The sequence below is a fragment of the Rhineura floridana genome, chromosome 2, assembly GCF_030035675.1.
Source record: "Rhineura floridana isolate rRhiFlo1 chromosome 2, rRhiFlo1.hap2, whole genome shotgun sequence".
In the NCBI taxonomy this organism is placed as follows: Eukaryota; Metazoa; Chordata; class Lepidosauria; order Squamata; family Rhineuridae; genus Rhineura; species Rhineura floridana.
The window spans coordinates 54166015-54187740 of record NC_084481.1 but is presented as its reverse complement, the minus strand read 5'-3'; the positions used below and the strand labels follow the sequence as shown (position 1 = coordinate 54187740).

The 21726-nt window shown below is 41.5% G+C and overlaps 1 protein-coding gene across 7 annotated transcripts in view; it reads right to left on the bottom strand.

Annotated features, from left to right (window-relative positions):
- The window catches only part of WDSUB1 (WD repeat, sterile alpha motif and U-box domain containing 1), a 63203-nt gene that overhangs the window by 18033 nt on the left and 23444 nt on the right, over window positions 1-21726 (bottom strand). For 5 of the 7 annotated variants that reach the window (XR_009760494.1, XM_061608714.1, XM_061608712.1 and 2 more), the window contains exons 6-10: window positions 21627-21660; window positions 19152-19192; window positions 18956-19062; window positions 18263-18442; window positions 2173-2313 (exon numbers count right to left, since the gene is read on the bottom strand). Coding sequence is in view for 6 of the 7 variants with exons in the window: in XM_061608714.1 (XP_061464698.1) it covers window positions 2173-2313; window positions 18263-18442; window positions 18956-19062; window positions 19152-19192; window positions 21627-21660 (503 nt within the window). In the remaining variant the exon portion in view is untranslated. Of the gene's footprint in view, window positions 1-2172; window positions 2314-17718; window positions 17987-18262; window positions 18443-18955; window positions 19063-19151; window positions 19193-21626; window positions 21661-21726 lie in introns of those variants that run through there. The other 2 variants (XM_061608719.1, XM_061608716.1) reach the window with 2 other exon arrangements.

The window sequence follows — 21726 nt, the reverse complement described above, 5'->3', positions numbered from 1 at the left end:
CACTTCTATACCATTCCTTTACACATCTGATTTTTTCTTCTTTAAGGGGAATGAGTGACAGCAAAACTACTGCTGTTGCTGTTCCTTGCTTTGTCTGTAGGCTAAGAACAAAGTGATAGGTATTTCATAAATCCTTTACAAGAAACCATAGAGTATGATGCTTTCAAGCATTCACTCTGGCTAGTGTAACCCACTGAAGTAGTTACATTACTGAACAATCTCTTTCAGGCATCCAAAACTACCAGTGATCAAATGGCAACCCTTACAGCAGTAGAGGTATGATCTGGCAGTAGGGTTGCCAATCTTTAGGAGAAGAGAAAGTCAGCCAAGTGCAGGTGTTCTTGCAACACTGTAATGGGAAAAACCACAAGGTGGAAATCTCCCTTCCCCCTGCACAACTTTTAAAGATACAGAGGACCTCTTAGAGGCCTGGCCTGGCCACCAAGAGGTCTTCTGTATCTTTAAAAGTTGTGCAAGGGGAAGGGAGAATTCCACCTTGTGGTTTTTCCCATTGCAGTGTTGCAAGAACACCTGCACTTGGCTGACTTTCTCTTCTCCTAAAGATACAGGATCAGTCTCAGTTAGATGGATCAATTACCTGACTTGGTAGAAGACAGTTTCCTATAACTTCCATAGATTAAAATATGATGGTCATTCAAATGAGGGACTTGTATTATTATTATTATATTATTATCTTTATTTATACCCCGCCCTTTTTCCAAACTGGAACTCAAGGCGGCTTCCAGATAAAAATAAGTACATATCATTAAGAACCTATAAAAATATAAAACATATAAAATCAGCATTAAAACAGGATTAAACTATTGAGATGTTAAAACCAATTAGATATACACTTAAAATACTGCAACCCAGTTTAGGAGCATACAAGTAAAACAATAACATACAGCATCCTCTTCTGTCACTACCCTTAAAACCTTCAGTTCCAAAGGCCTGCTGGAAGAAAAAAGTCTTTAGCTGTCGGCGGAAAGACTGCACAGAGGCGGCCATTCTTGCCTCCCTAGGGAGGGAGTTCCAGAGCCTAGGCGCAGCCACCGAAAAGGCCCTATCTCGTGTCCCCACCAGTCGCACTTGTGAAGGTGTTGGGATCGTGAGAAGGGTCTCTCCTGAAGATCTCAGGGCCCGGGCAGGTTCATGACTTGTACTGGCAGTTAGAATACTTGGGCACATATCCTTTTTTCAATTTTACATGCAGCTCTATATTTGTTTTATTACTGTAGATTTCATACCAAAGCAGGTCATTCTAAGCTCAGAAACACTGTACGATATGCTATGATGCATGACATAAAAATGTCTAGTTGCATGTCTAATATTCTTTGAAATTTGCAAGCTGCCATTTAAATTTGCAGCTGCCTTATCTCTGCACGCTAAACACAACAGCCATTTGCTGTAAACTCAAATAGTCTTCTATACAAGTTTCTGAAAGAGTCTTGGACAAATCTCCAAAGAGTTTTCCTGAGTTGTGAGGAAGCCACCAAAAATTAGAATTAACTCAGATGTCACCTAAATTCTTCTGAAAAAAAATATAAAATATATAAACTGGCTTCACATATAAACCACCCACTGCCACACGATCCCTATAGAGCAGTGTTTCCCAAACTTTTATTATTTTTTTGTTGCTGGACTACAGTTCCCATAATTCCTGACCATTGGCCATGCTGGCTGGGGCTGATGGGAGTTGTAGTCCAGCAACAAAAAAATAATAAAAGTTTGGGAAACACTGCTATAGAGCATGCATCAGTGGGACATATCAACACCAGTCCAAATCAGGAGAAAACTTGGACTCTAGCACTATAGGCAATCTCCAAGTTGAGCCAAACATGGGCCATTTTATGTGAAAACTAGATTCCCCCCCCCAAAAGGCAAAATGGCAGTGTCTGCATGGCAAGTCCAGATTCAGCAAGCTGTTTGCCTTCTGAACAAGTCTACCAGACTGTGCATACAAAATGGCAGCCTTGGCCACAGAGAACCTGCATACAACACTTTGCTGTATTTACAATCTTGATCATACTAGAGGACATATGCACAGATGTCCCTTGCTATCAAAATGCTGCGCACTAAAAGTTTATAATTAGTATAATAAAGATACATAGCTGGTTCTTTTTATCTGCAATGAAATAACAAACACATATAAATGATTTCCTTCACGCCTACCCGCAGCAATGACTGGCTCTCTCATAAGCTCTCTTGTTATGGGACACAGGAATTCATCAGGGATACCCAAACAGGTGAATTTCATCTCAGTCCTCAGCTCCTCTATGTTACGCAGGACTTTACTACGAAGACCTAGGGATTCTGGAAAGGAATGCACAATACCGGTGACTTTAGATTTCTCAGTGCCACGATCAAACTACAAAATACATATCCTATTCATATATTGCATAAAACCACCTCTTTCTTTTAACACCGAAAAATATCTAAATACACCAGTCGTGTTACCTAGGCACACATCACTTCTTCACACATTATAATATGCAAGAAAAATGCTTCAAATGCTGCTATTATGTGATGTGCTACTTAAAAACATCATGAGACCACAGAGTAAGGTTACAGTAGGTGCAGGATTCTCCAAAGTGCTTCCCTGCCAATGTTTGCACAAATTAATTGTAGGGCAATAATGCAGCTCCAAATAATAAAAGGCAACATGTGGATAGGAACCACCAAGCACATTTATTGCCCAATGGGGCCAGAGTGAATATAGCTGCAGCATAACAGCTTGACATCATCTTCAACCAATAGCATCAAGCAAAGAACCAGACAGAAGAAATGGATTGCTGGTCTAACCTGAAAGGTGGTTTTCCCAGGTATCATGCCATCAGGTGGGTTGTAGCGCCACCTGGTGTCTGAAGGCAGGATGCACAGGAGTCAAGACTTCAGGTGCTCCTTCTGGTCTTCACCCCAGTCCATTTCAGACAAAACCAACACAGGATGCATGTCCAGCACTCAAGAACACAAAAACAGGAGAGACAGAGCAGAAAAAAAACCCCCAATACAATCTTGGCTCCCAATACAATAAAAAACAGCCTTAGCTGTAACAAAACAAACAGAACAGTCTGTTGAAAAATTTGAACTAGAAACTTACAGTACTTGAAGCAAGTGCAAACACAGGGAGCCCCCCCAGCAGGGAAGGTCCTTATGGCATGATACTCAGGAAAACCACCTTTTAGATGAGACCAACGATCCATTTTCCGTAGGTAGCATGCCATCAGGTAGGATGAACCAAAGCAATCCCAGTAGGGGGCTGGTGCCAGGCTGCCTAAGAGGAGACACTACCTGCTGTAAGACACACCTCCCAAAAGAACCATCTGCAGAGGCATAGCAATCTATTTTATAGTGCCTAATAAAGGAATTAGGTGCAGACCACACCACAGCCCTGCAGATGTTCACAACAGGAGCATTGGTTGCAAAGGTGGCCATCAACCTTTTAGAATGGGCTGTGATATTACAAAGCACTGGGATCCTAAGGGACTCGTAAGCCAGGGTGATGCGGCTCTCAGCCAATAAGACAGGTTACAACTTGTAACCTTCCTTCCCAAAGTCCTCAGGTAAAAAGAGACAAACATTGATTCAATCAAATGAATGTCCACAGTCCTCGCAAGATACACATCAAGAGCCCTGCATATGGTGAGTGAATGCCAGCCCTTTTCAAGGGGATGAATTGGATTGGAGAAAATGAAGGTAAGATGATGGCTTGGCTTGGCAGTGGACAAGGCCCCCAACTCTGACACCCTCAGAGCTGACGTGATTACCACAAGAGCAGCTTAAATGAAAGTATGCATAGAGGAACAGTCCTGAGAGGCTCAAATGAACAGCGTTGTAAGGCTTGCAGGACCTTCTGAAGACTCCACGAGGGAAAACATTGAACAACAGGAGGTGAGGGAAGGGATGCCCCTTTCAGAAAGTGCTTGACCAAGGGATGTGCTCCAAAGGAGGCCATGGAGAAAATGGCAGAAGCCTCCGGTGCAGGGTGTTTGCTTTTTACCCCCATTTTTAGTCCCGCTTGGAGGAAATCAAGGAACTGTGACACTGGAGTGATGAACATGTTTCATGAAACACCATTTGGCAAAGGACAACATGTACTTTGGTAGACATGAACTGTGGAAGGCCACCTGGAAGCTAGGATGGTAGCAATGACATCCTTAGAGAAGCCCAAACAACTCAGTTGGCGCTGCTCAAAAACCAGTCTCTCAGACTCAGCCATTTGGGATCTGGATGCCAGATGGGACCCTGTGACAGAAGATCCTGCCTCGATGGTAACTTCCACAGATCCATGACTGAGAGGGTCAGCAGACTGGAAAACCATGGCTAGCATGGCCAGTATGATGCCAGAAGGATTATCTGGACACGGGCCTGGTGGAGCTTCTGGAGACTCTGTTCCAGCAAAGGGACAGGAGGAAAGAAGTAGAGAGTAGGTGTTTGGCCAAGGAACCAAGAGTGCATTGACTGCCTCAGTGCCCATTTGGTGGTATCTTGTGGAGAACTGGGGAAGCTGCACATTCTGACTCAAGGCAAAGAAATCCACAGCAAATACATATGTTGTAGCTGATGCAACACTTCATGATGCAGCTTTCACTTCCAAGGCAGCACTCGTTGCCTGCTGAGCCAGCGTGCTGCAATATTTGAATCTCTACTATGATGTTCCGCCCTCAGGGAGTGCAGGTAACATTTGGCCCAACTGAAGATAAGAGTTGATTCTGCTTGAAGGATCTTTGAGCAGGTGCCTCCCTGACTGTTCAAACGTGCCTTCACACTGATGTCGATCCAGACAACAACTTCGGTCAGGTGGAACTTCTGGTGAAAGTGAAGGAGGGCTAGGCACACCGCTCAGAGCTCCAACCAGTTTATACTTTGAGCTCACCCAGCTGCTGTCCCTTGTACGAAGAGGGAACTGCAACCCAGCACACTGGCATCTGTTGTAATCAGGGTCCTCTTGGGTTCTCAAAGTGGGGAGCCCCTCTGAAGATACTTGGCCAATGTCTACCAATAGAAGGGGGGGGACAGGAATGGAGACAGTTGGATCCTCCATCTGGAATTGTCAGTGTCCAGCAGAAAGAGTGGAAGGGTCCACTGGAGTGGCTGAGTATGACGAGCCCAAGGAACTGTGCAGATTGTCGAGATCAGTGTTTTACACCAATGAGAGAGCAGCATATTACTTGCACAAGATTGCCCTTGACAAAGGGTTTCATGATACCCAAAACGTGTCGGGCTGCAATAAACAATTATCATTTTTATTTGGTTGCTGGCTTGGCACTTTGAGGGCTTCCCTCTCTTTGTCTGCAGTGCATTTGGGGTGCCTCCCTCTTTGCTCTCCCGATTGTCGAGATCAACAGGTCCAGGGCTCTGGCAATGAACATTGCATCAGCCATCTTCCAGGATATCAAGAGATGCTCTCTATCTGTGACAGTGATTCTCCCCAGGGACAAAAAAAACATTGCACAGTGTCCAGTATGACTCCAAGGTGTTGAAGGCACTGTATTGGGGTCAGGTGGATCTTCTCCAGGTTTACAAGGAAACAGAGGTCCCTCAACACTGTAATGATGAGGTGCACATGAGTAGATACCCGCATCCAGCTGTCCACCCGCAGCTGGAGGCCGTCCTATTATGGATAGATATGGATACCCTGGAAGCAGAGATGCGCTACCATGGTAACCATAATCTTTGGAAACACCCTCAGAGCCAAGGAGAGACCAAACAGCAAAGCCCAATACTGGAAATGAGCCTGGCCATATGCAAACATCAGGAACTGTCTGTGGGCAGGCAAGATTGGCACTCAGAGAGGCCTCTGTCAAATCAATCGAAGCCAGTAAGTCCCCTTCTTGAAGAGCTTCCACAATCTATGCCAGGGACTCCATCTTGAAACACCAATACTTGACAAAGGTGTTGAGAAATTGGAGGTCTAAAATAGTCCTGCACAAATGGTCCTTTTTGGGTACTGCAAACAAAATGGAGTAAAACCTAAATAACAGTTGTTGGGATTCACAGGCTCTATTACTGCTATATAGAGGTGGTGACGTATGGCTTCTGCCATGACAGCCCGCCTCTCCAGGGAGTTGGACAGAGGCAAGGGGGGAAACCTGTAAGGAGGAAGCTGTTGGAATTCTATGAAGTAACGGTGAATCACGAATCCCACAATGAAGAGTCCATGGTTATCCGCTTCCGAGCCTCCCCAAAATGAAGGAGCCTGCAACCCATCAGAATGGTGTCAGTACTGGTGCTGTTAATGCTCCCTCTTCCTGAGGTTTAAGGACAACCAGGGCATCCAGCAGACTGGTTTCGGAATGGCCAAAGAAGCACTGCTTGTTCCAGTAGCCTCTTGAGGAATGAAAATCAAGGCCCCTCCCTCCAGACTGCACTACACGAAAGGCTGATAGGGATATGGTGAAAACCTGCAGGCAGCTTTGTCTCATCTCTTTTAGTTGTTTCCTCTTGTCTTTAGGATCAACCAGGATGGCCTTAACAGCCTTGTCCCCAAACAGCATGGCACCCATGTAAGGAGCCATGGAGAGGTTGAGGCAAGACGTATTGTCAGCATCACAATGGTGGAGCCAAAGAGTCCACCAGGCCACCACGCCTGTGGACATGGTCCTGGCTGCAAACTGTGTAGAGTCAAGAGTTGCATCAACCACAAAACTGCAGCCTTGTGCAGCTTGACTAGGGTCTTGCACAGTCTTGCTGGGTCGGGCTGAGGATCATCAAGCAGCTCATCAAGCCACCTCATGGAAGCTCTGGTGAACAATGAAGCAGCGCCAAGATGCCCTGATTGCATACTCAGTGGCATCACAAGTCTTTTGGTGAGCGAAGTCCAGCCTCCTTTCTGAAGCATCCTTGAATTGAGAGACCCCTTCTTTAGGAAGGAGAGATTTTGAGACCAGACTCAAAATTGGCCCATTCACTTCTGGGACCTCCAGCAGATTCATGAACGCAGGGTCTAACAAATAGTATTTGTTAGCAAAAGTTGATACTTGGCATATGTGAAGATGGGCCAAATCATCCTTCACCATCTTGTCAAGGGAACTGGAAAGGAAAGAACTGAAGACTTGGGAGCCTTCAAAAATTTGGCTCCTTTTATTGGTGTAAGAGACGGCTCCAGTGGAGGCTTGTCCAAACCCAAGATGTCTAGGGACTTTCAAAATAAAGTGAGGAAGTCCGAGGATTGAAAAAAACAGTGAGAGGAATCCTCCTCTTCTTCAGACTCACCACTCCACTTAGCCTTGTTGCCTTCAGGAGTAATAAAAGGAACAAGGGGATCTAGTCCAGCCTCCAAAGAGTGCAGAGCTTTTCCCCTGGAAACATCAAAAGGGTTAGGAGGACTCCCTTCGCTCCTCAATCCAAGTAGAGGTAGGACATCAAAAGAGTTAGGGGAGGACTCCCATCGCTCCACAATACAAGAAGTAAAAGTAGGCTGAGACAACTGTATTGCAACAAAGGAAGGCCTCTTAAGTTCTGAAGAAATTGAGCTCAGCAAGAAAGTCCAGAGTCAAAAGAAGACCCCACAGGGGAGCATAGGATGACTGTGGATCAAAGGATGACCAAGGCTGGAGAGGGTCTCAAGACAACAAAGTCTCAACCAAAGTGGAAAATGGCGCCAACTGAGGTACAGTTGAGGATGGCAGAGGTTGCTTAGGTAAGGCAAGATACTGGACAAGGGAAGCAGAAGTCTGGGCTGGGAGTTGCTGACACCTGCTATTAGTCCAGAAAGCTAGAAAACCATATTTTTGTATATGAAGCCAACATTTTCAGATTTTGTCTCCCAAATTGCTAATAAGAAATCTGAAATCTTGAGTATGTAACAGACACTAATCTAATTGCATAATTCTTCTTGCACTTAAGACTGCTACAAACTGTAGACTTTAGGGCCTTTACATCATGCCTTGCTTTTTCCTCCACATACACCCTCTGTTTAATAACCAGCCTGAAGAAGAGTTTACAACTCTGACATTTTGGTTGGGCCTAATAAAGGTTTTACCCCATTGGGGCTTTTGGAAGGGAACATAGGAAGCTGCCTTACACTGAGTCAGGCTATTGGTCCATCCAGCACAGTATTGTCTACTGTTTAAAAGCAATGGCTCCCCAGGTTTTCAGGCAGGGGACACTCCCAGTCCTACCTGGAGATGCTGGGGATTGACCCTGGGACCTATTGCACACCAGGCAGATGCTCTGCCACTTCCCCAACCATTCCCCAAATGAACTTTTGTTGTATGTTTTCAGGCTCATGGCTACTTAATTTTTTAATCTGCAATTTTATGCTTTCCCCATTTTCACCCTTCTCCACTGAACTGCACCCCTCCCTCATTAGTTTCAATGGAATAGAAAATAAGTATGCCTCTTCATCGGGGCATGGGAGGGCTGTGGATCCAAGGTTTTCCTTCATCTGGTGCCTAATACCATCTCTCTCTGCTGTTCAAGTGCTGTTAGTGGAGCAATGGTGGATAGAGTTGTCATATTGCCCAGTTAGCAATGCTACCCGGTGCCCTCTTAGCCCATTAGGTGGCCCGAATTCCCAGCTTTCATTTTTTTTAAAAAAAGCAAGTCTCTGGCCCTTGTGGATCCAGAGATACAAGGCAGAACGTGGAGACAGTTTCCTGCCCATTTTCTGAGAAATCAGCCTATTCCTGCCTTCCATTGTTGTTAGCCAATGAAGGACACCACAGCTGTGCAGGGAAAATCAATAATTTTAGCCTGCCTGCTGCATATGCAGAATCTAGCAGTTTAGAAAACTGCACATGCTCATTTGATCAACACATGGTTGAGTCGGCAAGAAGAAGCAGCTTTCACCTCAATTGCCTCTGTGTCCGAGGGTGTCTTAAATGCAACCTTTACCCCTTAAGACCAATAGGAATGCAACAATCCACCCCACATTCATCACTTTTTGGGAAAAGTTATTTGGTTACTATATGGTACATTTTGCTCTTGGTACTACATATCTGTCCCCTGACAGTAGCTGAAATCCCTTATTCCTAATGCCAAATTAACAGAGTCAAGCTTAGAATTTAGTGTGGTATAATGCACTCAGCTCGTATTTAGAGGATCCATTTTCTTTATTAGTATTTCACATATTCAAAGCCCAATTCTTGTTTTTGCAAGGACTGGGGAGAATTTCCTTTATATAAATTTAAATGAAAATGATTTGTTTGTAGCTATCTTCTTTCATACAGTCAAATTTCACACATTATATATTTTGCTATGTAAACCACTTTGGGAACCTTTTGTTGAAAAGCAGTATATAAGTATTTTTCCTACTACTACTATTTCTGGCAGAACTCCATATACACCGTATGCTCAAAATACTCTGAAGTTCAGGCAAACCTTGCTGCACACCAAGGATCTGTTCTTTCTAGTGGCATATTAAATACTCTTAGAGATAGAATATATCACTCCTATTTACTTGCTGATCTTCAATTTACTGCTCAGCATAAGCATAAGGTTGGGTGTCTTCCGGTACTTCAAATTTATGCAGGAGTATAGTCTAGTGTTGGAAAAGATTCTATGACAGCACTGCTTGCTTTGAAGCTAATTACATAAAGATTATTGATTGAACTAATCATACTGAAATCTTGATTTCTATCTGCGTTACAGGTTGTAGCGTTCATTACACATTTCTTAACTGTTGCTAAGACAACATCTCAGTCACAATATTACTTTTAATTGACTGATTGTGTATTTTTAATGTTTTTGTAAGCTGCCCTGAGGGCAGGATACAAATTCTCTAAATAAATATTCCAATACAATAGTGTTGGAAACTAGAGTCTAAGCATTTAAGGCTGAAAACACAAGTACAAAAAGTTTCCTCACCTCCTCCCCCAATTTTTGGTGGTAAAAACAATGGGACAATGCAACCATTAATATACTTAATTTGCATAATCAGCAAATAATTTGCATAATATGCAAATTAGCCTGCCCAAATTTGTGAAACTGGAATATGGCAACCCTAATGGTGGAGGACTTTTTCACTGCTGCAACAAGGCCTCCAAGATTGGGCCTCCTTCCCACAGCCACTCAGCTGCCCTCCGTGGCAGCACAGGATTACACCCTTAATGGTATTCGTAACGTTTTTTTAAAAGGATGTCCGAATGTAAAGGGGTTTCTGAAAATGAAGTAATACATTTCATTACTTAACTAAAAAAATATTCACTAATAGACAAAAAACCCTTCCAGTTTACAAACATACCTATAAGCCAACATATATTTCTATCAAACTTTAAAATGCAGGGAAATTGGGCAGCTATAATGAATGCACCAGGGGAGCAGGAGATCTGACCTCATCTCTGAGATATTGTACTGCCCTACAAATTTGTCAAAATGCAAGTACAATGTGGATTGGTCTTTCACAGTCCAATCTACTTCCTGTGTAGCGTGGAAGAATTTGGTAACGGGCTTCTGAGCATCATGTTGAGAGAAAAAACATTTGACTACTTTGACTACCCAATGAAAGGCAGAGTACAAAATAAAGGAGGCTCCTGATAGAAAGGAGACTTAAACAACAACTGACATTTCAAATGGCAGACATCATAAGCCATTATCCAAGACATAAAAAGAACCAGGACAGGCCTCGCATGTATTGTTTTTTTCTCCTTCAACATTAGTTTTTCCACACAGGTGAAGTTGCCAGGAAGCATGTAAGACTGGATTATCATCAAGTTAACTAAACCTATATTCAGCCATGAAACTCACTGGGTAACCTTGGGCCAGTCACAGGCTCTCAGCCTAACCTATCTCACAGGTTTGTTGTGAAGATAAAGTGGAGAAGAGGGAAATTGTGTGACACCTTGAGCTTCTTGAAGGAAAGGTGGGATATAAATCTAACAACAATAGGTGTACTTTTTATGCAAGTTAGGCCAAACATGAACTTTAGCTTTTAGTTTCTCCACCACATTTTGTCATTACCAAAGCACAGGGAGCATCTGAAGCAGCAGCAGATGTCCTGCTGTACCATGAAGTCAGGCGGCTTCTGCTCAACTCTGTTAATGTCCACATACCACTGGAATTCTATAGGGGAAACATCCTAAAATTGCATGAGCTGAGGTGGCTCAATAGGCTTATAGCAGTCTCTGTTGTATTGCTCTTATTTTTGTAAACTGCCTCGTAATCATTCTGGTGAAAGCCAGCATATAACTGATGTTATATAAACTAGATATGCTGTAAGAATAGATTGTTTTGTGTGTGAGATGGAACTTAAAAAACAATTTGATATTTAAATCTTAAATTAAGCTTCCAATTGGGTGGAAAATCATTCCTAACACATATATAAATATGTGCCTATAGCTGTATCTACCTGTGGTGTATTCCACATTGTATTTACCAACTTGTAGGGAAACCCATAAGTAATAGCCTGCCATTGTCTTATTCTGTTACTTTTTTATGAATAATGGAGGATAGCAAGTTTTGCTAACTAAAATATTTTAGATTTTGTTTACCTAGTACATCACATAACTGGTCTCATTATGACATGCTCTGCCAGATCTTCTATTATTTTCTTATTTGTAGCTTATAATTAGTTCTCAGTGGTGTCATTAAAAGCCGTAGTACTCATGGAACAAGTTATTATGTTGATTTTTCCACAGAGTGGTAGTGTTACACTAGAGGTCAGCCCAGCTAGGGACTCCATCTTAAGTCCCACTGCTTTCAATTTTCAAATAAGCTAACCATCAGCATTATCTGATTAGTCTCAACTGATAAGCTTGGAAACGTTGGCCTCCTTGAATATTTAGAGAAATGTACACAGAAGCACTTCCCCTTCCATGAAGTATGTAAATGTTTATGGGTTCCAGCTTTTGGGCAGTGTACAGAAGGGAAGGATTAATAATGAATTCAGATGCTAATGAGATTGTTCACTCATACTGCTTTGTGGTTCCCGCTAAGGTGGTGATAGCACCGTCCCTACTGGGACAGCAAAAACTAGAGACATCAAAGAAATAAACAACAGGCAATATCTCTATATACACACACTTACACCACTGAAGGAAAAATGGCACATTGGAGTCTGATAACTTGTGCTGCCATCCCCACATTCACAACACTGTAAAACCGAAAGCCACTTAAAATCATATAGGCCTAGCCTCTGTCCCACCCAGGGGCCCTCCAAATGTTGTTTGACTGTAACTCCCATAATTCAAAGAGCAGTTCTTAAAGTAGAATATGATAGAGGTGCCTGCATAATGAAAAGCAGGCTACTCAAGCAAGTGAAACAAACCATACATTGCAGAGAAAAGTGAAACCAACAGCCATAAGTCTGGATAATTTTCCTCTGAAAGTCTAAAGACGATGAGATTTCCTTGGTGGCAATCTGTTGGGAGCTGCATAGTGGCAGCGGGCAGGACCAGACCCAAAGGTAGGCAGGGTTAGAACCAAAAGTGTTTGAGACCATTCCTTTTATGTCTTTACCACCCCTTTTTCTTTCCTTCTGCTACCCCCAATTTGCCTTGGTTTTTCTCTCCTTGCCATTTACATGAAATTAGATAAATTAAAAGAAAGTTTTCTTTATTCTTCAGACAATCTCACGCACTTCCTAACATACATGGCTCATGAATCAACTCCACTCAGCATGCCATTTCTAGCAAAACTATTTGTGATGACTCAGAAAAAGAGTAGAAGAACTAGGTTCATGAAAATGCTGGAACCCTCCTGCCCTTGAGCTCTGTACTAATTCAATTTTATCTGAATCAGTTTCTATAAGTACAGCCTACATTGTTTACTTGGGCCAGCATCTGGTTTTCATCCTTGCTTGCATTAGCAAAGGCCAATCTGTGTGTCCAGCTTCCTATATGCCCATTTCAAGGTCAACAGAACCACTGAAAACTAGAATCAGATGGATGAATGGCTTGTTTGACTGGAGAAAGAGATGGATAGTTCTGCCTCTTTTTCAGAAGGCAGGCACTAAAGGTCTGGAAGAGGCTGTGAAATCAAGTACTCAGGCCTAATATTTGCAGTTCAGACTGCAACGATCAAGATAGTCACACCACTACTACAATACAAATATATTAATTAAAATAATCCCTAGCACAAAACAGAATTACCACCCAAGATTGGTTATATGGCTTTTTTTTAAAGAGAGGAGACAAAAAAATTCCTCTTTTCTTTTTTGAGATCTCATACCAGTGTGAAATTGGGGGTATTCACACGTTACTCTATATGCAGGTAGAAGCCCCCTGTACTTGGTTCAGCTGCTCTTAAGAAAGACTCTACATGTGGTGATTTGAGAAATCATCATGTGTACCTGTATCCTGAAGAAAGAGGTCTTTTGTTCACTTGTTGAATCTCCCTACACGCTGTCCAGTGGAGTTGACGGTGAGCAATTAGTTTTCCTCCCTGGGGAGAGCCTGTGGCTTTGTTCTAGCAGCAGCAGCTCCTGCTGCTGCTTCCAATCAGAAATAAACTCAAGGAAATGTCAGCTGCTGGAGCCACAGAGGGGAAAAGAGGAATAAGGCTAAAATGGAGGCAAGGGCAAGAAAAGTGGGAAAGGAGACCAGACTGAAACAGAGCTGCTGTGTGCTGGCAATGAGTGAGTTTGAAGGAAGGAGACAAAAACAGGACGGGAGCTTTGGAGGTCTTACACTGCAATTTTTAAAAAGTCTACTCAGAAGTAAGTCACACTGAGTTCAGTGGAGCTTACTCTGAGGTAAGTGGAGTTGCTTTGATGGACTGCCTTCAAGTCAATTCCAACTTATGGCAACCCTATGAACAGGGTTTTCATGAGAAGCAGTATTCAGAGGTGGTTTACCATTGCCTTCCTCTGAGGCTGAGAGGCAGCGACAGTGAGCTTCATGGCTGTGTGGGGATCAAACTCTGGTCTCCAAGGTCATAGTCCAACACTCTAACCCAGCCTTTCCCAACTAGTGTGCCTCCAGATGTTGTTGGACCACAACTCCCATCAGCCTCAGCCAGCATTGCCAATGGTCAGGAAAGATGGGAGTTGTGGTCCAACAACATCTGGAGGCATACTGGTTGGGAAAGGCTGCTCTAACCACTACACCACACTGGCTCTCAAGTGGAGTTAGGAGTGCCTAAAAACATGAGAGGCTCTGTCAGGGAACTTAGAGCTAGGAATGGACTGTCTAAATTGTTAATTCTAAAAAATTAAGTTTCTTTTACAAACTTAAATGGAGTTCAAGCCTCTTGTGGTCTCAGTCAAGTGAAAATTGCTGTACTAAGAGAAGGCAAAAGGAGGCAGGGAAACAGAAACCTAGTGAGGGGAGATAAGGGAGGTGCTCATACTGTAATTCTAAAAATGTCTACTCAGAAGTAAGTCCCACTTCCATCAATGGGGCTTACTCACAGGTAAGGTGAGTTAGGATTGCCTAAAAAAAAAGAGTGATCCCTGTCAGGGAAGCTAGAGTTAGGCATGGGCTATCTAAATTGTTAGTTTTTAAAAAAAAAATCAGTTTGGTTTAAATTCACAATACATTCCTAACCATGCCTACCCTGAAGTAAATCCCATTCAGTTCGGTGGGACTTTCTCCCAGGTAAAAAGGATTAGGATTCAAGCCCCACAGAAGAAACAGTTTTGGGGGGCAGAGAAAGGGAGCGGAGAGAGTTTGTCTATGTGTCTGCTCACAGTCCAGTCCAGCCATGTTTACCCAGAAGTAAGTCCCAGGTAAGTGAGGTTAGGATAGAATTGCAGCATCACTTTGAAGGGAATGTAGGAAGAAGTGAAAGGACAACAGAGCGGTAATAAAGAGAGAAAAGGCTTGGGGTGGGGACCTAATACTCTGAAGCAGAACTTGTGTGGCCCCGTGGGCTCAGACAAGTGAAAATTGCTATCTTGAGAGAAGGTGGAAGGATGTGTGAATAATCTAGTAAAGGGAGTGGAGAGAAAGTCTTAGGAATCTGAAGTGACAGTGCAGTCCTAACCATGTTCATTCAGAAATAACTTCCATTGAATTTAATGGGCTTACTCTTGAAGTGAAAGTGAACACAGAATTACAGCCTTTAACATCTAAATTCAATTATCTCCTTTAAACACTAGGTGATTTATCAATACATATAAAATTGATAATAAGTCTGTTAAACGTTCAATGTGTCATCATGTGACTCTTGTGCTACTCCATAGCAAGCAACATCTACTCTTCAGGATTGTGCCACAAATAGATTCCAAAAAGTCTGCTTTAAACTTGCTCCAAACCCCCATGGCATGTAATGAATAATAGCTGCATCACAACTGCAATAATAAAATAACTCAGTGGCTAGGTAACATATTGCTCAGAAATGAGAGTTATCAATAAATATGAGAAACTTTGGGTAATAGTTATCCTTTGTATCTTAACAACATAATCCCAAGCAGGTTTACTCAAAAGTGACTTTCACTGTTCTATGGAGCTTACTCTCAAGTACATGTGCATAGGATTGTAGCCTTAATTTTATTTAATGCCTTATTTCCTTTATGTCTCAACTTTTCTGCAAAGAGCTCAATGTGGCATACTTAGCCCTGCGCCTCCTCAATATATCCTCAGAATAGCCCTGTGAAGTAGTTTAGGCTAAGGTGACTAGCCCAAAAGTCACCCAGTGAGTTTCATAGCTGAATGAGAATTTGAATCCAGGTCTCCCAGGCCCTAGCCTAGTAGGCTTATCACTACACCACACTGGCTTTTGCAGAACCTGTACATTACAATAACTCTATAAATCACAATATAAATTACCCACTATACTTTTCTTCCTTGGTCTTTTAAAACCTATTGAAATCAATGGTAATGTAAATTGTGTTGTGTGCTTTATATTTCCTCCTAAAGTTCAAGAGAGAGAAATATAGCCAGAGAAATATTTTGATGGCATAGGTCAGCATGGGGGGAAGGCAGAATGGCAGTGGCACTGAGATGGCAAGGTTGGGGGTACTTTGGTGGAATGCAGCACAAGCCTGCAGGTGTGTGCCCACCTGCTGCAGGATGGTGGTGCTACCAGCCCTGAACTGGCAGGCACTTTGCCCCATCCCCATTCAGTGAGTGGCAATGCTGCCATTACCGGGAGAGCACCGCTGTTGCAGAGTCTGGGATCTACCTTGTGTTTTCCTAGAACCCCAAGAGCCACCACCTACAGCCAGCTGCAAAAGACATACATCTAGTATGAAAGAACATGGCGTCTCTGAGGAGTTGCTGAGCACAGGGTTATCAGAACTGAGATGAGCTCAGTCTTTCTACACATAGATCTATTCCTACTTTCCACAAGTATTCTTAATTTCAGTTGTCAAATTTCCAAACAGGTGTGTTTTCTTTTGTTGCTATTGTTAAACACCTGGAAGCCATAAGCGCTTGCCAACTGACTTCAAATCTCCCAGGGATCTACTAACAGATTACACTTTACCCTCTGGCCATCCCTGCACTAAATCATTTGTATGGGCACAGGCCTACTTTGCAGGGTTGTTGTAGCATAGTTCAAAGGAATGCTTGCAAGAATGAAACTATGATAATAGAGGTAAGACTCTTTGCCAAAGAAGGCATTCTCAAAAAAGCAATGTCACCTTTTTACTGTGTACCCAGAAACTGAGAAGAAAAAAATGTGCATTTGCTCATCTCTGTGTAGCTCTCACCTTCTGCATCAAGTGTCATGCATCAAAATTAGACACACTTGATGGTCAAACATGTGATAATGGCTGCCTGCATTAGAAACTTCTGCCAGAAGTAGCTGCATCACATGGTTTTATGGTAACACAAGCCTGTCTTGTAGGGTTATAATACTCCAGAGCAGGATGGTTAGACTTCAGGTTTTTGGTATTGATTTTTTAAATCATTATTATTATTACAAAAACCCAAGATCCATCAACCAGAGCAAGCCACAAAATATAAACTTAGAATTAAATAATTCTTAGCCCAGGGATTTGTTTTGAGTTCCAGAATTGAACTGAGCTCACAGTGAAAAATCCACTCCTGATTACTAACCCCTAGTTTTCTTCTTTTTAGCAGTATAATGGTGGGGTGGTCATTTTCTTGTTTTTGTTGTGAAACAGGAGTCTGAAATCCTCACTGATCTTCTGTGAGTCACCCTGAGATATACCAATACATTTCAATCTACTTTCTGCTCACCCTGCATTTAAAGTGCTATCCAAAAGCTAAACATTATGACATAGTTCATAAAAAGAGACACTTATGATCACTTTTTGATACAGAGCTACAAACATTTCCACTGAAAAACCGTAAAAACCACACCCCAGAGCGTTAGTGTTTCCCAAATACTTGGAAAGACTTTCCAGGGGACAGAGTATGTTACAGTGGGAACAGCAGACTGGAAAGTCCAACTGATAAATAATTTTCCCCACATTTATATTTTGAGTGTAGTTCTGTGTATTAAAATGCATGATATCCTCAAGAAATAATCAGGTGTACCATGTTGGAAGAATCATTTCAGTTCATATTCTTTTAAGCAGCTTGTTTTTGTTGCAGCCCCTCCTCCTCAAAATATTTTCATGTATAAATATTCAGTATATTTAGGTCTGCACTTACACAGATTTATCTATGAGTAAGTCCTATTGATCTATATAGAACTTATATCTCAGTAGACATGTATAGGATTGTTCCATGAAAGTCTGCATCAAAAACCATACATACTTCAAGAATAACAGACAATGAAAAATGCAATGTTTTAATAGTGATAATTATAATAGTTACAGAAGTTGGTATTTTCTTTTTGAAAGTTGGTGTTTTGATTTTAAAAACGTAAGTCTTCAGGAAAAATGAAAAGAGTAAAACTACATTCCTGTTTCTGCCAAAACTCTTTCTATTGAATGCATGCCTTGATAGGAAACAGTTTCAGGAAGTATAACAGACCCAGTATGCCTTGCTTTAAGGGAATTGCTTTAATAAGTGTCATTGAAGCCATTTATTTTTCCTGGTAGCAACTGTGTATATAATGGAGACTGTATACTCGCTGAATGTTACATAAGAATAACTGTATGCGCATACAGCCAAACAACTTGTGTACTCAGGTACGCAGACTATACACTCGTTGAATGTAATGTGTGAACAGGGCCATTGTCATAGTTGTCCTAAGGAACAGGAAAACACCAAACATGCCACTGTGAAAATGTATACTGTCACAAGTACTGCTGAAGAATTTTGCAAGGATAAATATACAGCATTAACCAGCCTCTCCCAACCTGGTTCCCTCCTGACATTTTGGACTGTAACTCCCATAATCCCCGGCCATTGGCCATGCTGGCTGCAGTTAATGGGAGTTGAAGCCTGGAGGGCACTAAGTTTCAGAAGACTGGCATAAACAAACCTAAAAATTTTATCAAATAGTTATTTTTGTACAGTCTTACCAATTTTTAAATCATCAGTCAGGCTCTCTTTTGTAAGACTCAGCAGTTCTTTACCATCAATATTGTTCCTTTTGAAAATCTCAACTAGGTCTTGTAACCCAACTTTGCATAGCCAAACTGAAACTACTTCTTCTGACCAGCTCTCAGCTGGTATCTTTGGTTCCTCTATTACTGAACTTCCTGGAACAGATGAAAGGGAAAAAATGAAACATGAAGAATGTATTTCAGATTAAACAACCCAGACCATAATCCAGACTTTGAACACCACTCTAAATATAACTATCCTATATTTTGAATCATATTTTTCAAATTGTTATATCATGTGAATTTCCTTGACTTATTAGAAGGCTAATGCTGCTTTTTTTCTTTATTTTTGTATTGTCTTACTGTTTTACAATTATGTGATGTCGTCACCTGGAGGCGTATGTAAATGGCAGGATATATTTCTTTTTTGTAAAAAAGAAGCCATTTATTTGTTAATTTGTTTAACAGTTGAAAAATTTTGTAAAACATTTACAAAGGTATTCTGCTTTCCATATCCCTTGGACATCAGTACTATGGGAAAGACCTGCCTGAGGGCTTAGAAAGCCATTGCAAGTCCACCAATTTTGAACAGATTTTGTATAGATTGTAACTTAACAAATGGTGGTGTGGCGTTTATAAAGCACAAGACAAAAGCCATCCTGAACTAACCTGTGAAAAGTTGTTTTGGTTCTAACTGCCAGATATTCACACGTTTATCCATTGAACCCGTAGCAAATAGTGGCATCTCTGGTGCAAAGGCACAAGTTGTAACATATCTAGAAATAAAAGCAACCTGGTAGAGACATATCACATTTTAACAGCTACTGCTGGCTAATATAATGAACAATGTTTGCTAATATCACACCTGGTATGCTGAGTCAAAACGTGTAGGATGCTCCCAGTGTTCTGCCAACAACAAAATATTATCTATGTTAGGACTATGAGAAATAGAACTATAACCAATAATCTAAATTTCTACTGGGAAATGTCTACTGGAAGTTTTAATCCAAAGAGTATAGATATAAGAAATGTATTTACAGATGTTTGTAATTAAGGACCAGATAGCTTGAACAATTTGCCTGAAATTACAATTGAATTATTAGCAGTGGCAGAAGAAAGCTTCATAAATGCACAGACATTCCCTATCTTCCAATGACAGTACTTTATCACAGAATATTTCAGATGACCTAAGTGCTTAATTTAAAAAAAAAAAACCTGTGTTGACGACAATCTACTTAGAATTATGCCATGTTTGAGAAAAAGCAGTAACTGAAACATGACTTGAATTACCCTGCAATATTTGGGTTAAGCAGTAGAACAAAAATATTGTGGTAAGCATACTTGGCCACTAGATGTTACCCTTCACAAACATATCTTACATTGCTTTAATAAGTGCATATACTGCTTCCTTCCTCTTGAAAATAGTGGTTTCTCTAAGCAACGTGTTCAGAAGTCACAAGATTCAGTTCCCACAAAATTGTAAGAAAAATACTTACTCTCCCAAGTAACTCCTTCATGTCCCATGAAGGCTTATGCCACAACAAGAGACTTTGCTGTTATTTCTGCCACAGACTAATGCAACTACCCTCTAAGGTGGGATAGGGAATCTTTTCGGCCTGTTGGACCGGATCTTTATCTCCTCCCACTCCTGTGGGCCAACTTTGACAGGTGGGTGGGGTTATGCAGCTGTCAATCATCTGACATCAGGTGACTGATAGGTGGGTAGTCCTGCTCATCTGACAAAGCTGACCCATGGGGTGGAAGGAGGGGTCTCCTTCACTAGCACATTCCCCATAGGGAATGCGCTAATAAAGCAGCACCCAGCTGGACTGAACCTTCTGTTCACCAGCTGCAGGTGTTTGTTTCACCAGCATGTTCCTTGTACATGGGCCTATGGGCTGGCTGTTCCTACCTCTGCTCTAAAATATCTAAATATGTATCTCAAAGTAAGACACTCCTAATTTTACACTGACATCCATTTCATGAAGACCTAGCAGGATATTTTTCCACTTTTATTATTAAAAAGAACTGTAATAAAATGAATGTATGAAAGGCTAATTGAAAAAAGTTTTTAAAATAATTATAAAAATGGGTAACGTGCATAGCATTTAATCACACAATATTTTAACAAGATTAACCACACTAATTTTCCATACTATTTGTCTATTTTAGCAATTCAGAATAGCCAAGAAAGGTCTTTGAGTCAACAGTATTAAACTTCTGCTTGGTATCAATCAAGCACCAGCAAAATATGTGTCTAAAAAATTGTTCTGGTGGGATAAAAGCATGCTTCAGAAGAAAGATAATCTGCAGCAAATAACCTCCCTACACAGGTTGTCTAGGAGCATAGGAGGCTGGCCTGATGGTGTTGCATCAGTTCCCTCACAGCATCATAAGCTTTAGAGGCATAGCAGAAGCAGAAAGAACTGTTTTGACTTGGCCAGGTTCTTTTTTCCCACTCCTCCTCTGCATAACACAGACCCAGTTTGCACTTCACAGTAAACTATTGTTTTAAACAACTGTGGTTTAATAGCCAAATGTTCCTGTGATGTCCGCATACACACACTCCTACAGCTGCCATGCAACAGCAAAACAAGTCAGAGTCTGATCTGCCATGTCATCTAAACCTAGGCTCATGGTTTGGTTCCTCCAAACAAATCATGAGCAGTAAGCCAAGAACAAACCTTAATTGCAGTTCATTGCTTTGTTTAGAGAGAAACAAACCATGAGAGCCCAGGGTCAGACAACATGATGACTCAGATTCTGGCTTGTTTTGTCCACAGCAGTTTTAAACTACAGTTTAATGTCATATGAACCAGACCAGAGAAAGAGGCATCTCCTTTCTCCAGGTCAATCTTCCCAGATGTTGATTGGAACTATAAGGTACTTTGATGTTCAGCGCTATGGGAAATCCATAAGCAAATCAGCACACATATAGCCTTCTGCCTTTCTTGAAGTTCTTTGTATTAGGATCACTGCAAGGGAGTATTTAGTATGTTCATTGTTCATGTTCAAACTATTTGATTATGAAATAGAAACCTGAAATCGCATACTGATAACTTCCAGAGACTACACCATAGTATGCAATAGCACCTACTAAGCTGACTTCAAGATATAAACAAGATAATGAGCTATTGATGTATTTTAAACATTTATCCTTGGTTAGCTTCTCAAAATTCATAATAAAAAGATGCCAACAGCCCAATCCTATGCCCTGTTTTGGTTTCAAGCATAAAACCTACATCTGATTACAACAGGTCCTGCACCACTGAAAGAGCTCACCAGTCCTTTAATACATTGCTATACTTGCACAATTATGATGAATCTCTTACATACTTACAGTTTCAAAAATCATAACAGTTTTGTCCACAGACCTAGTAAGAAACAGAACAAATTGTCTATATGTAAAAGAAATCACGTGACTGAAATATGGTAATATT